The sequence below is a fragment of the Artemia sp. Qi Xiang Cuo genome, chromosome 7, assembly GCF_049724085.1.
Source record: "Artemia sp. Qi Xiang Cuo chromosome 7, ASM4972408v1, whole genome shotgun sequence".
In the NCBI taxonomy this organism is placed as follows: domain Eukaryota; kingdom Metazoa; phylum Arthropoda; class Branchiopoda; order Anostraca; family Artemiidae; genus Artemia; species Artemia sp. Qi Xiang Cuo.
The window spans coordinates 34516434-34533142 of record NC_142800.1 but is presented as its reverse complement, the minus strand read 5'-3'; the positions used below and the strand labels follow the sequence as shown (position 1 = coordinate 34533142).

At 35.4% G+C, this 16709-nt stretch overlaps 1 protein-coding gene across 2 annotated transcripts in view; it reads left to right on the top strand.

Annotated features, from left to right (window-relative positions):
* Window positions 1-6780: 6780 nt before the first annotated feature.
* LOC148950196 (uncharacterized) overlaps window positions 6781-16709 on the top strand; it is a 36370-nt gene continuing 26441 nt past the window's right edge. For both annotated transcript variants that reach the window (XM_089091501.1, XM_089091500.1), the window contains exons 1-3: window positions 6781-6877; window positions 10725-10869; window positions 14295-14469. In XM_089091501.1, the coding sequence (XP_088947627.1) occupies window positions 6781-6877; window positions 10725-10869; window positions 14295-14469 (417 nt within the window). The remainder of the gene's footprint in view (window positions 6878-10724; window positions 10870-14294; window positions 14470-16709) is intronic.

Sequence of the window (16709 nt, the reverse complement as noted above, 5' to 3'; positions counted from 1 at the left end):
CAGATAGATGAAAAGGATGATCTTTTACAATCTTTCATCCTTCATCTGCAGAATGTGTCCTAGACATCTCAACTTTTCTCTCATTATAGCTTTAGAAAGAGGGATAGAGTCACTTTTTTGTACACCTTACTGTTTGAAATATGGCCAGTCAGATATGTACCCTAAACAATCCATAGACATTTACCTTAAACCATTTCTCTAGAAACTGAGGTTACAGGAGCCTGTAGATGTTTTCAGGGAGTGTTGAGAAAAGTTTTTGCATGGTTTGTTCATCATTAATCATTTCATATGTATATACAGGACAGATGAGTATCAAAAACACTTCCCCAGTAAGAAAATTCCCCTGCAAAATATCTAATAAATCCTCCACTGCCTTTTAGAGTGCACCCATTTCAGATCCGTACATGACCACTGTCATACTGTAGCTTCCAATATTGGTTTACAGACTTATTTTCCTATTTTTCTAAACTTTTCTCAACTGAGAAAAAGACATCCTGGGCCTATTGTTGAAATGCTAGTATTCTTCTATTAGCATCTTCACTACATCCACCATCTTTACTTTTAATGCTACCAAGATAGGTGAAGCTATCCACCTGATTGATCTGCTTGTCGCCCAACATCACCTCTTCACTTTTACTTATTCCCAGTCTAAGCAACTTAGTCTTTTTAATATTAATTTTCAAGGCTGTTCATGTACCCTGAGCTCTCAAAACCTCATAAATATCATTCATTTTGCTAAAAATTTATGTCTAGGATGCACAAATCAATGTCAGAATCCAACCCTGCTTAAGTTCTGATTCAAAACAAAACCAGTTACTAAGCTCATTTCCTACTTTAACTACAGCATAGTTATTCTTGCACATATCACTAATCACCTTTATGCATTTACCTGGTGTACCATGCTAGAATATGACCTTAGCTAAAACTCTATCAGCTGAATCCAATACTTGCTCATAATAAAAGCTGTACGCTAAGTAAGTCTAATAACTCAAGCATTTCTCAATAATCAACCTAAGTTTGAAAATTCACCCTCCCCCTCCTTAAACCACCCTATTATTCTCTTAAAATTTTATATGCAGCATCTCTTAGTTGAAAAAGTATCATCATACTAAGCGATTTGCTTCATACAGAAACCAAGCTAAAGCCTCTATAATTATGATACTCATTCTTATCACCTTTCTTATGCACTAATTTAATTCAAGTTTTCCTAAACTTGCTTGGTGCTTCCCCTTTTTCAAAAATCAAATTCATTATCTTCAGTTATTTGTCTAACTCATAACCACCATATTTCAAAATATAATTGAGCAATGGAGATATTAAAAGTAGAATAGCCAAGGCTCAGTGTGTTTTTTTAAATCGAAAAAACTTTGGAAGAATAGGAAGATAAGTCTGCAAACCAAGATTATAATATTGGAAGGTACAGTGATGACAGTGGTCAAATATGGCTCTGAATCATGGGTGCTACAAAAAGTGGATGACGATTTAATAGATGTTTTCAAGAGAAATTGCCTATGGATTGTTTTGGGTACCCGGTGACTGACTGTATTTCAAACAGTAGGCTGTACGAAAATGTGGTTCAATCCCGCTTTCTAGGGCTATAATGAAAGAAAGGTTGAGATGGCAATGGCACGTTCTGTGGATGAAGGATACCAGATTGCCAAAGATTGTCCTTTCTATGACTAAACGAAAAGCATGTCGTTCTCATTTGGGGAAGGAGGATGTCGTAAAGAAAGATTTAAAGGAAGTAGGAACTTCCTGGGAGGGTGTAAAGAGGGAGGCTTTGAATAGATTAGGATGGATAAGAAGCCTGCGTAGCTGTTTTGGCCTCAGGCGGCTTGGTGCTGCGGTGACTTGTTAGTAGTAGTAGTATTTACCACACTATCAACATCTGGGGCTTTCTCATTTTTTAAATCTTTTTAGTACTATCCCTAATTCTTCCTTGCAACATAAATATTCCTTCATTTCCAAAGTATCACAAGCTTTTTATTTTTTATGTATCATTTCCTATGACTATATCACAGTTTAGCATATTCTGAAAATGTTAATTCTGTCTTTCTTTAACTCTATCTTCATCACTAATTGTTGCACTGTTTCTATCTTTAAATGGGACTTGTCCAGATTGAGCATTCCCTCTCAATTTTTTAACATTCCAATATAATATTTTACTATTAATGCCTTCTGGCTGCATCTTCTAAATCTTCAGCAATTTTATCTTTTTTATCAATTTTATCTCACACTTCTTTAGTCCATATTTTAATACTTTCTCTACTTTCCTTACATTCCTCTTATTTTCATGTCATTCAAATACTTCTTGTACAAGCCCCTTCTCTTCTGTACTAAACTTAAAGCATTTCCACTAATGTTCCTAGCGCTACATTTCTAACTCTCCTCCCTAAGACACCCGACACCATCTGCTACTTCACAAGCTTTTTTCCTAGAATTATTCAATCCATCTTCTACATTGTCCAATTTTAGACAAAATGGAATCCTCTCAAATTCTGATCTTGTAGTCTATCAACATAATAACTTACTGGGAGGTAGTTACCGTTCATAAACTCCTATTTTGGATTAACCCTAGACATCATTAGATGGTGACATCATATTTATTTTTTTACATCAATAACAGTGCTCCTATATACCTTAGTAACTTGTATTGGTCCTGACAGTCTTCTGTCACAATAGGTTAACATAATCTATAAGGTTGGCTGTCTTGCCATTATATGAGTACCATGTTGACTTATTGGCCATTTTATGACAAATTGCTGTATTGGTTATAACTAGATTGTTATACCCTGAAATTGCAGCAGTCTAAAGCCATTACTATTTAATTTGGCTACACCAAATTTACCTAAGATAGGACACCATCTATCCATATTTCCACTAACATGGGTATTAAAATCTTCGAATAAAAATACCATATTTCTACCTAGGATCCTGTCTTTTTCTTCCTGTAGCTATAAGTAAAATTCATCAGAGTCACTACTATCTCCCTCAGTCCGTTCTACTGGGGCATATTCTTCTATGACTGATGCCTTGCACTTTTTAGTCATAAAAAAAGCAACTAGCCTTTAATTATGAATACCTGTCCCAACCTAAGCATGACATAGGTGCCTTCTCATTCATCATGAGATCTACCCCCTGTATATGTACCCTATCCTGCCTGCCTGAGTAATTAATTCTATATCACCTAATTTCATGTATCCAAATGTTCAACAAATAGTTTTTTTTTCATTCTATATTTTCTTGGGTAAATAAGTTTAAAATTGGAAACATGTTGAACTTATTTTGTTTTTTCCAATTTCGTCTTCCATAGACTTTTTTTTTTTTTTTTTTTTTTTTTTTTTTTTGTGAATACTTTTACTTTGTCTCTTTGAGTCAATAGATGTATTTGTGGCCTTTCCATTGATTTGTTCAAAATATTTAATTTTGCAAAAATTTCCACCAAAGAGATAAGTTTAATAATAGAACTATTTCCCTAAACATATTTAAATAATTTTTTAGACTTCACTGCTTTTCCATTTACAAGGGAGTTTAAGAGATAAATACGGTTTAATTTTAATAAAGCAGTGACTAACGTACTAAAAACAGAAGCAACAACAAAGCGTTTATTAATAAAAAATTCGGAATATTTCGACTCCACATCCGGAAGCCTTTATCAACGAGGAAAAAAAGAAAAAGAAAAAAAAATGATTTGTTACCCAAGGAAAAAGACAAAGAACAACACAAACAAGAGAGAAAAAAGAACAACAGACAAAACAAATAAACAAACTCATATCTTAACAAACTTCCGAGATACAACAAAACTGTAATCACAGAAAAGACACCCTAATCACTAGATAATGTTCCTCTGTAAGATCGGATTGGCAAATGGGATCTCTTAACAAAACTTCCAAAGTACCGCCAAACTGTACTCACAGACAAGACATCCAAACCTCTAGATTATGTTCCTCTATGAGATCGGATTGGCAAATGGAATATCTTAACAAAACTTCCAAAGTACAGCAAAACTGTAATCACAGAAAATACATTTCCAATTCAATCTTACAGAGGAAAAATAAACAAAATACCTTAAGAAACTAAACAGTTTGTAATAAGTTATGAAAATGTACATACAATAGATGATATCGCATTTGCCAATCCGATCTTATAGCGGAGCATTATCTAGAGATTTGGGTGTCTTTTCTGTGATTGCAGTTTTGCTGTACTTTGGAAGTTTTAATTTCATTTGATACTTTTTGGCTAATATTTGCCCCCTCCTCCCTTAGATTAGTCCAAATATGTGCAATTAACGTCTTTAGGAAGACATGCCTCTCAGGTTGGGAAATGCTGCTGCTTAAAGTAATATCTTGTTCTTTATTGTTTCCCAGTATAAAATGGTTACCAAAATTTCTGAAAACAATCATAAATGCTTAATAATAATAAAAATTCATTGCTTCACTTAACTGCCAGCCCCCTCCCCCCACCCACCCTGATGCATGAGTATACACTTCATTTTGTGAAAAATCCAATTTTTTTCTTCCTGCCAATTCAATAGCATCTGCTGTAAAATACCAAAGATGAAAAGATTTGTCGAATTGAAAAGCACGTTTTGAATATATGCAGTCAATAGTATACATGTTCAGTAGGAGGTGGGAGGAAAATGAAAAAATGAAGCAACGCACTTTTATTATTGATATAAGTAGGCTATGTATTCTTGGCAACATGGCAGAGGTACTGCTCTTCTTGAGGAAACACCTTAATAAAAGTAGTATGATTAGATTGCTTATTTTATGCTCCTTTTCATTATATTAGTTGTTACCCTGACAACGCATCCCACCCTCTTTGATGGTGCCAGATATAGCCCTAGGATTCATTAAAAAAAAACATCACTTGAACAATGAATTCTGTTGATTTAAAATATGCAGGGTGCTTCTATTATTCTATCAGTGTGTCTATTACAGATGAAGATATAATCAAAGAACCTATTATGCATGACTTGAATGAATTTGTGGATAAATATATTATTACGTCTATATACAGGGCCATCAGCGGGGGAAGGGGGTATTTGCATTGTCAGGGTAACAACTATTATATTGATGATTTGGAGAATCATCAGAGGAGATCTGGAATCGCATATCCTAAACATGGAACGTCTTTCTGCAGCTAAAAAACTCGCTTTGGAAGCGTAGCGAAATCTCTACACGCACAAAGCGCCGTGTTTACGAAGCCGTGGTACTCTCTGTTCTTCTCTATGGCCGTGAAACTTCGTCACTGAAAGCAGCGGAAGCGTCAAACTTGGACTATTTCATCACAAATGCCTGCGATATGTACTAGGCATTCACCTCTCAGACAGAGTCTCGAACGAAGAGGTCAGGAGAAGAAGCGGGGATCGCTCACTTGTCTCTGATGTTGTCAAAATGAGGCTTCTGAGGTGGTTTGGCCACACTATGCGGAGATCAGAAAAGCATATCACCAAAAAATGCCTCAAATGCCTTTCACTGCCAGCATGGAAGAAGAAAGCAGGAGGACAGAAGAAAACATGGCTTATGGCAGTTAAGGCTGACCTAGAGCCTATTGGGGGTTTCCGAATATTTGGGCGACGCTGGGATTGTCACTGGCTTGAAATTATGGAGCCTGCCATCCTCGAAATCTCTGGAAAGAAAAATGTCGTCGTTTGCTGGACGCCACGATGAACCTGGATGCGGCTTGAACGTGAAACAAGTATAAGTAAGTAAGTATAATATTGAAAAGGAGCGTAAAATATGTAATCTAATCATACTACTTTTATTAGGATATTTCCTTCATAATAGCAGTTGTTTTAGGGTTTTATTTTATTTTTTTTTTATGTATCCTGGAGATGAATTTGTGAATAAATATATTATTACGTCTATATACAGGACCATCTTTTCTAAGTCCCACTTGCTGATCACTATTTAAAAAAAAAATATTTCGAAAATTTACGTCTTGTTTTTTTTTGTAAATCCCAAATATGCATTTTCGTAGCACAAAAAATAGCGTCAAAATAAGCATACATCAAGGCAACAAGGAATCCAAAATATAACTGCGTGAACGTTCGAAAAAAAGATTGCTCTTTATTAGTGCAGGCGCATTAGCGCAACTTCTACTGCGGTGGCGCTAATGTGCAAGTACCGGCATGTTTATCCATTAGCTAGCTCAAGTTTTTTTTTATAGATGCCACTGTGGTATGTAATTCTTTAAAAATCAAATTGCACCATTATTCTGGGACTATGAAGATGTTTTGAACACTCCTAGCATTCCCAGATTATTCCTAGATTCACACACCATTCACATTATTGACTTTTAATATTCTTGTGAATTATGTGTTTTCAATGTAGTATTTTGCCTAACAAACAATTTTTGCTGCTTTAATATTTATCTAATATCATTAAAATGAAACGTTTTGTTGGCTGCAATTATATGCAAGATATGAAATAACTGAGCAAGGAATATGGTTACAACTTAAAAATAGCACCCTCAATCCAAAGTAGTTGTAGTCAAAATTCCAGAAAAGTTCCTTTATGATTCAAGTTCGCTGTGTTCATTGGTCCAACCACTAGGGAGGGGGAGGAGTTTTCTTGGGAGATCGCCCCAGATAATTTTTTCTTGGGGGGCACAATTAGTGCATTTTGAAGCTGTAAAGTTTCAGTTTCTCAAAAAAAAGCTGTGACCTAGATTTATTGATGTGCGAGCTAGAATCCTGGGAGTTAGATTTATTGATAGTTTAATAATGTAAGCAAATTAAACATTTAATTAAACCAAAAAATTTGTTCACTTTTGTAGATGTCATCCAGCAGTTCCAGCAGGCAAACTATTCAGAAGAGAAATGCAACTGATTTGGTTACCCTTGAAAATTTCCAAAATTTCATATTTCTGCTTAGTAAGTGTCTTACCACTTTTTCTCTTCCAAATTTATTTCCTCTTTTGACATTTTTTGTTTGATTTACCTCCCTACTTCGTTTTACTGCCTTACATTATTTCTCTAATTACTAAATTTCTTAGATGTATTTCTTGACACATAAAAAGTCTAACGTCCACAAGAAATCTGGGATGTTCTCAGTTTTTGGATATACTTAAAATTCCAACTCTTTATTTAGGGATACCTAGGAAAGAGAGAGGAATAAAGCTCGCTTGTATTAGTGAACGAATTATTATTTTCACTGGTGAAAACTTCTGTTTGTTTCGTTTTATCAACTTTAAATTTTCATACTGTGCTGCTATTTTAAAAGTAGTTCTGGCAGCTAGGATCCTTGAAGTTAAGTTTATCAGCACAGCCTAGTATATAAAGAAAATGGATTTCTAGAACTGACGTGATTTCCCCTCTCTCTGTTCGGCCTCATTGTGTCATGATTGACCAGTGTGTTTATATTGTCACAATTGATTATTTAATGTTGTTTTATTTTATTGATTGTTTAAATATTTAATGTTGTTTTTGAAACCCTGTGCTCCATAACTTCACAAACCTTAACCTGAATGTATTCGTACTGATATGGATTTGCATCTGATAAGTCTACCTGTTTTATGATCTCGCGTACCACTTTTTAATTTTAATTTTGTGTTGGGGTGGATCAATATAATCTGGATCGAGTTTCATACCTCAGAGGCCCACTGCCTCTACCCCTCCTTAAAATAAACAAACAAAGTAATTATTGACTGGCGGGAGTAATGATAAATTTGCATAACCAGTATTTAGCATAGAGGCACCTAAAGAGTGCGAGGGGGAGGGCTGGTTGTCGTCCAATCTATCTTCAACATCCCAACATACCTTGGACGTGTCAACTTGATATTCTCAATCGTTCTTTATATATTGCTGATATTCGCTTTTCACAACCAGCATGTACATAGTGCGTTTTGATTGTGTTCGGCATCCTTCTCAAAATTTTCTTAAAATTTCACTTTAATAGCCTAAGATGTTTTGGAGACCCAGGATCAAACATGCCCGCTCTTCCAATAAAAATCCCTATATGTTAACTAACAATGGGCAACTTGCGTAACTTATGTCCCTTTCTCCGGAGTCTTGAGGGGGTTGTCGAACCCGGAGGCATAGTTATTTGACCTTTGGACTATTTCGAATAAAATGGCTATCTCAAAATTTTGATCTAGAACTAGTCTAGGGAACTAGAACTTTTGATTTCCAATCAAACGATTCTCTCCAAAGTTTATACGACCACCCCTTTCACAACAACCTTATATGTTAACGACGGAGAAGTTGCGTAATTTATAACTATTGCCCCGCGGTGTATGGGGTTTTGTCATCCCTGGAGTTATAGTTATTTGGACTTCGGACTATTTTGAATAAAATGGCTATCTAAAAATTTTGGTGGGATATATTTTGGGAAAAAAGGGCGTTTTGATGGGGGGGGGCTGTTAGCCCTTCAATCCCGTCTTACGCCTAAAAGGACATTAGAGCTTTCGATTTCTTATTGAATGACCCCTCTCATGAGTTTATACGACCACCTCTTCCATGAAAACATTATACTTTAACAATCGACAACTTGTATAAATTACAGCCCTTGCCCCGGGAGCTAGAGGAGAGAGGGTTTAACCCTGGAAGTATTTGACCTTTTGACTATTTTGAACAAAATGGCTATTTATCTCAAAATTTTGGTCGGATGTATTTGGGGGAAAAGCCTGTGAGGGGGGCTCTTGACCTCTGATCGTCTGATTTCCAATTGAATGAACCCCCTCCGAAGTTTATACGACCACCCCTTCGATATGAAATGCCTTTCGAAAAAAAATACTAACACATTGAAGCCTTCATATGTCATATATATGGAGCAACCACTTCGCGCTCTTGACCAATTAAATAAAAAAACAAGTTTTCTCAACTGAAAGTAAGGAGCAACATTAAAACTTAAAACGAACAGGAATTATTATGTATATGAGGGGGCTCGCCCCCTCGTCAATAACTCGCTTTTTACACTAAAGTCCGTTTTAAGATGTTAGTTTTACGCTTTGAGAATGACCCCTGAATCACAAAGGCCGTTTAGTTAGAATAAATGGCTCTTTGGAAAGTACTTAAAAACTTTAGCGTAAATTGCAAGGTATTGACCGGGGGGCGAACCTCCTCATATCCGTAATCTTTTCTGTTTATCTTAAGTTTTAATGTTGCTCCTTACTTTCAGTTAATAAAAACTAGTTTTTTGTTTAATTTCTGATTGTTTTTAAATAATACTGGGAAATCTGGTGCCCTCTTCATGGAAAATTCCCTTCCCCCAATGAAAAATTCCTCCATGGAAATATTCTCCCACGTAACCCCCTTCCCTTAGTCCCCCACCAGAAAAAATCCCCCCTGAAAACGTCCATATACTTCGCAATAACATATGCTATATGTAAACGATGGGCAAAGTTCATAACTTCTAGCCCTACCCCTGGGGACTGTAGGGGATTAAATTATCCTAAAAGACATAGTTATTAGATTTTTTGACTGTGCTGAACAAAATGGCTGTCTCAAGATTTTGATCGGGTGACTAGGAAAACAATGAGCGTGGGAGGGGGCCTAGTTGTCCTCCAACTTTTTGGTCACTTAAAAAGGGCACTAGAACTCTTAATTTGCGTTCGAATGAGCCCTCTCGCGATATTCTAGGACCACTGGGTTGATGCGATCACCTCTGGGAAAAAAAAATAAACAAATAAGCACGCATCCGTGATCTTTCTTCTGGCAAAAAATACAAAATTCAACATTTTTGCAGATAGTAGCTCGAAACTTCTACAGTAGTGTTCTCTGATACGTTGAATCTGATGGTGGGATTTTCATTAAGATTCTATCACTTTTAGGGGACGTTACCCTTTTTTTTCGAAAATAAGGTGAATTTTTTCAGGCTCGTAACTTTTGACGGGTAACACTAAACTTGATGAAACCTATATATTTAAAATCAGCATAAAAAATCCTAATCTTTTGATGTATCTATTGGTATCAAAATTTCGTTTTTTAGAGTTTAGGTTACTATTGAGCCGGGTCGCTCCTTACTTACACTTCGTAAGTAAGAACTGTTTTACAAACTGTTCTCCATCCATTCTTCCATCCTCACTACTTCCATCGATTCTCTCTTCTTTATTTTTTTCTTGCACTGGGGTTTCTCACAGTGGTCCTCTTTCAATTGAGCTTTCATCGGATCTGGCACCGATTCTAGATTTTTTTTTTCTCTGTCTGGTGAGACTAGCAGGTTTTGTCCACCATGTTTTTCTCTCCTTCGGAACTTTTTAAGCCCTCCACCATTGCTGGCCCCGAGCTAAAGTGTTTTTGCTCTTTGATTCAAGGATCCATTCTCCTTTTGCAGCAGCTCTTCCTCGTCTTTTCTCAAAGGTTGTGCGGATGCAGATCTTAGCTTACTAGTCAACATATTCTCTTATGCCCCTCTTACTGAATTATTGCCGCACTTGTGACCCTCCGTTTCTTGCAATGATTTTGGAAGTAATTAAAAACATACTTTGATATTGAATTTAATTTTTTTAGTTTTTACCAAAATACCCACGGTAAACAAAGGCTTATTTTCTAAAAAGTATTTTATTATAATCTTAGTCTGTTCGGTCTGATTTTTGCTTAGTTTTTAAGCTTAATTCTGACTTTTTCATAACTATGGTTCTGATGTCTAGCACAGTGAACCTTTGGATTTCCGTGCATATTTATTTCTATGTGCAGGTTCAAAATCTGTAGATAAATAGGGTTATATCAAAATCTATTAAATGATTCAAATTACTGTATATTAAGTAGTTAACTCTTAAAGATGATGAGAGCATATCCTTGCTGATGGACCAGGACCGATGTTACATAACAACCGACAAATATATGCTGGCATACTCACTTGTCCTCCTGGCTCGTGCTGGATGGTTAGCACATAATTTAAATCCCCAGAAGTTCTATGCTGCCCTGTAAGTAATTCTAGTCTTTATTGAAAATGTTTCTTTGGTGCTATGTTTATTTTTAACTTTTGATTGATGGCGTTATTTTTGGTTTTGTGCACTAATTCTTTTTACTTTCATTGTTTGTTAATGTGTTACTTAAACAAGTACCAATTTTACATATATTCAGCTATTCTTGCCAATTTAGCAGATTTTTTTTCGCCTAAAATGTATTTTTTGGCTACAAACAAGGTTTATAGCATTTTCATAAACGTGCAAATTTGACTATAACTGAAGCTGCTAGTAAGGGAAAAAAGCAACAGGAAAAGACCTGTAATGAGGGTGACTCTACTCCTTCAGCTATTGAATTTGTTTGTATTAACACTTCGTTCAATAAATATATTGTTGCATATTATATTAGTTATACAATATAAGTAAGTGCTTAATATAAATTAATTAATATATTGAATTAATTAGTGTATTTAAAAGTTTTTAATATAATATAATGTAAATTTAGTAATACAATATAATCCGCAAACGATTGACCAGTGTCTAGATTTGCGTGTATCTTGATATTCTTTTCGAGTCAACCTAAGCCCTAGGTGATGCCAACTCTCTCTGCTCTGCATCACAATTGCACTGCAAAAGAGAGATGCTATCAACAAACAATTTGGTCAAGTTGACCCCCTTCTTTTCTTTGTCTTTGCTCTCTCTGGTCAGTAATAATTGGGTCTTTTCCATGCATTCAAGCTCCTTGCTCATTAATTTATTAGATGTTTTACCTAAAATGTATTTTTTGGGCTAAAACCAAGACTTCAAGCATTTAAATTTAAAAATAATTCTGTATAGTAAAATTTGTATCATAAATAGTCCAGTTCCACTAAGATTGAAGTAACTAATAAGGGAAAAAACACGAGAAAAGAACTTCAAGAAGGGGGGGACTCTACTCCTTCAACTATTGAATTTGTCTGCACTACCAGTGCCGACTACATATATTTTGGCAAATGGCTAAGTCATATACTTCTTTGAGACCTAAGTCTGAAACCACTGGGTTATGTAAAGAGGATTAATTAAATGAAAGAACACTATAACAAATGAGGAACGTCCACTCCCTTCTTTTCCACAAGAAAACCCATTCTATAAGAGAAGTGTTTTACGCCCTAGCTAAATTAAGTGTCCCAAATAAAATCATCAATGAATAAATAAATGATGCAAACATTAGAACATCTTGGTAAGGTAATTGTTATAACTTTAACTCTGTTAAGTACAGCAGTAACTATGCACATCCTGATTAACAAAAATTGTTGATCAGTTTTTGGATTTGTCAGTCAATCCAGGCGTTTGGGCTTGTTATCTTTAGGCTAAGGCCTTATCTTAAAAAGTTACCAAAAAAGAAACCTCAAGCCTTGTATTTTCTCTTCAAGAGGTTTCAGTGATCATGATGAGGTTTGGATCCTTGACAGTAGAAATGCTGGAGGCTGTAGCACTGCACAAGATCAGGAAAGATTTAATGTTTTGCCAATGGATATTTTCTGTATATACATGTGCCCATCTCCTTTAAAGGAGCTTTCTGTTCTCCTTCCAAAGTTTGCCAAGGTAGAGGGAATACATAGAAAAGAATGCTTGGAAAAAAACTAACTTTAGAGCAATTGTCCAAGTAGGGTTATTTCATCAAAGCTGTCCGTTGTTCTTATTTTTAACTAATGTAGTGTAGGTTCTTGTAAAAAGTAAACAAGTAAGTAAGTATTAACCATTACAACAGGAAAAAACATGTTTTGAACGTAGCTTAACTTAGCTACACAGGTCGATTCAGGTTACACAAGGACTTACATTTTGTCTACTGAGTTTGGGGGATAATTACCTAGCTTTAAAGATATCATTGTGCAATTAAAGAAGTTGTAACTGTTTGCGGGGGGGGGGGGGTAATCCCAAAAACATATGTAAAGTTAGTGCTAAATTAGAGGAGTTTTGAGCATATAAGGGAGGGCCCAGTCAGTTCATGTTGTGGTACTTCGTCACCCTTTCGAGGCTATTGAATTGTGAGCGAGACATCCTAAATAACGAGTTTATTGAGATAAAAGACCAACAAAGACCTTGTGGCGGAAAACCACTTTGCGGTAGAACCTGTATTATAAAGCGATTTTTCACAATAGACAATTGGTGTGAAATCTTTTGAAATTAGGATTCAATCTTTGACACCTTATTCTTCTCCATTTGTATCTTTTTCATTCCGTATTGAGCAGCATAATGAAGAGCAGTGTAGTGTTAAAGATGCTCACCAAACGTTGCATTTGTGTCGAGTGACTTTTTAATTTCAGGGTTGCAATAAAACATCTGGAAAAAATAATTTTGAAAAAACGCTTAAAAGACACAAATACATGTTGAACGCTTAAAAGAAACAAATCATAATGTTTTTGTCACATTCTTCTCGTCTGATTTCATTTTTTAATGAACCATGTTTTCGATTATTTTGGAAAGTAGGTTCTTCTTCAATAACCTATTATCTTTTATTCATACCCAAAGGAAAAAATATGGGAAAAAATTGTCAAATGTTCTTGCACAACTTTGAATCGGGATTGCTACATACGAACACAAAATTAGCTTAGTGTTGAACAACAAGGCTGCTGCTTTGTTTGGATGGCCTAGGAACTATTCCCCAGGAAAAAGATGCTAAGATTAGAGATTTTACTTTGGAGCTATAATACTAGATTATAAAACACGGTCAATAGAGTCTAGAAACTGTAATAAGCTAAGGTAAAAGAAGCTCAACAAGCTCTAATTGATATGAATATTCATCAACTTTGGTAACTTGGGTTTTGGCTTATGAAATGCCAAGAAGAGCCACATCTACTTTTTAATCAATACAACCTAATAACTTGCTGCAAAGAAAAATTCTCGCAGAGAATTATCCAGCGCTTAAATCAGTTTTTTACCTTTAAAACGGTCATCGCAGTCTTTACAATGTAAATAACTTTGCTGTCCTTCGCCCCGTTCCATGCAGCTCAGGTACTCAGAAGAAAGCGATGGTTAAAAAGATTTGAAAAAAAATATTCTAGAAAACAAAGTGAGAATGAATTTTCGGAAAATATGGTTTGGAAGAATTCAGCTATCCGGGTGGAAAATATAATTGGATTGTCACAGCCAAGTTGTAAATAGACACAAGTTTGATTAGCGGGCGTGCAGTGCCGTTCCTAGGGTTGGTGGTGCCCAGGTAAAAATTAATTACAGCCCCCCCCCCCTGACACAAATATAAGCAAAAAAAGCCGAATTAAGGTGATTTTTTTTTCAAATTTGACAACCCCCTCCCACAGTCACAGTGCCAGGGGCAGCTGCCCCGGTTGTCCCCCCCCCCCTTTGAATGGCTCTATAGGAATGTTTATGTAACGTAATCTTTGTTTAATTATAAACATTTATTGTATAAGACCCTTTGCTCTTAAATCTCTTTGATTTTGCAGTTATCTTGCTCATGAAATGGAGGAGGATATTGAAGATGGTCGATGGGAGTTGATACCCTGGGCATATCCTATGCTTAGTATTGAGAAAGGTCATATACAGCTGCAGAAACTTAGATGGGAACTATTTGAAAAGATATCATTCAAAGCACTTGTTTCTAAGGTAGCCTGTGAAGAAGTAAGTCCTGCAGAACTTCTCAGAACTAAATATCCTTACCGAATTTTGAGTATGAAGAGTCTCAAGTCTTTAAATTCATTAATATATTTTGGTATTCTTCATTTTCTTCATTATAATGCTAATATAAAATTGCTGTTAAATTCTATATTGGAAATTCTTTTAAAAGAAGCTATAATGCGTAGGAAACTTGTAGGTTTCAATACCTTCTGAAAGAACAAAAAAAAACGGTTCAAGAAGAACTATTTTAGAAAACGTGCAACCTGCTTGACCGTACACTCCTAATTACTTGCTATGTTGGAAGGGCTCTTGTAACACGTTCTAAGCGGCCAGGCTGTGTGTCAGAGTTCAAAGTGCAGACATTCCCAAACGGAAGGCGAAAAGGTTGGTTCTTTGTCAAAAATCATGTCTGGAGGCACCCAGAAGTCGTTTTGGATGATATGAAATCGGGTCCGAAGCTTATCGTTGTCACTTCACGAATCAGTAATGTTTTACAGGGATAGGGGATTGGCCTATCGCCCAACCCTCCTAATTTCCTGGAGGAGGGTATCCCACAGAGAAGATTTTCACTTCTTATTTAATAAACTTTTGGCCAAGTTTCACCTTTGATGCATTACATAAATAAACTTTCTCCAATGAGGAAGAGTTGCCAAAATTATTTCAACAGGACAACAGGTTAACCGTATTAGCTAAAAATGATATCCATGCTAATCAAGGCTTACAAATAATAGTGAAGATAGATATTCCCTCCTTCCCAAAGCCGGTAATTGTATTCATTCTTATTTTTCTAATCTATAAAAAAGAAAATTGTTTAAATATGTTTTCAGTAAAGGGCGAAGGCTTCTTTCTACTTTCTAATCACGTCTCGTAAATTGTACTTTATTTTGAATTAAATTCATTCAGCTTTGATGTGACCTAATCCCAGCAACAGGAAAGATGGATCTGCACACCCTCATACTCCATTCTTTGATCACCTCATACTTTGATGGGGTTTTTCTTTCCACACAGATATTCATTCTTCTTTTACTCTCTATTCCCTCCTATGTCTTTTATCTTTGATTTCAAGTCTAGTTTTAAATACTAATTATAACTTCTCTCCTGGGCTTGCTTCTGCTTTATGATTTTTTTTTCTGTGTTGTCTGTGAAGGGGTTATTTTCTAAATTAGTTAATGTTTTCACTTTTCTGTTCTGAGCCTACCCGTGTTTGCTATGTTGAATATTGAAGTGCGTGACTTGAATCTCTGGTATGCTTAGTTACTTTCTTGAATATTTGTTTGGTTTAGCTGTCGTGTCATGATTTTTTCTAGATTGTATTGTCTGTGATGGGTGAATTTTCCTATTCTCGTTTTATGATTTTTGCCTAGGATGAGTTTCCCATAGTAAGTGGAGAGGCTTCAATTTCCTGTATCCAGTTTCAAGTTGTTTTGTGTTCTCTTGTATTGTGTCGATTCGAAATCTGATTTTTGTGTTTTGAAATATATCTTTAGCCTTGTTCTTGGTTGACTTGGGTACTTGTGAGGGGGGGTCTGTTGAGTTTCCTGTGAATGTTTTTCTTTTTCTTTTGTATTATTTTGATATTTTTTGTGGTCATGGGTGAAAATGAGTTTTCAGAATTTGCCTATATGATGATGGTAGATGGCATTTTTTTTATATAATGAGATGATATATCAAAAACAAATAAGAACAATTGACAAAGGTATAATAGCTCAAACATGGGTACTATGTAATGGAGGTAAATATATTTTAGAAGGGGAATATGTCTCCATAAACATTAAGAAGAAAAATAGGGAAATATTTTCGCAAGACAGTGGAATTCTATATTTAATTCAATATTTCGACCCTATGTCCAAGGGCCGTAATCAGCAAAACATAAATATATGAAAGAAAAGAGATTTACAATAACATACAACCATTAAAACTAAAATTAGAATTTTAATACAGTCCCATCATCCATACTTCAGCGAAGTTCAACCAGGACTGATAAATAAAGTGAGTTGAAACAAGGCAATTAATTGAAGCGAAAGGAAAATAATTAAAAACACGCTTTTGACTGCTATTCTTCCCTTTTTGGCAGCTAACCTCTAAGGTCTTTTTGTAACTGGTTCTATGCTAGTGTCTACTGGTTTTATAATATATTTTGTAAAATTATTTTTAATTAAATTTGAATATGCCGTCCAGAGAGGGTAAGACATGTTGCAGAGATACTAAATTTCGTAGCTCAGAAGTTAATCATGAATGAAAAA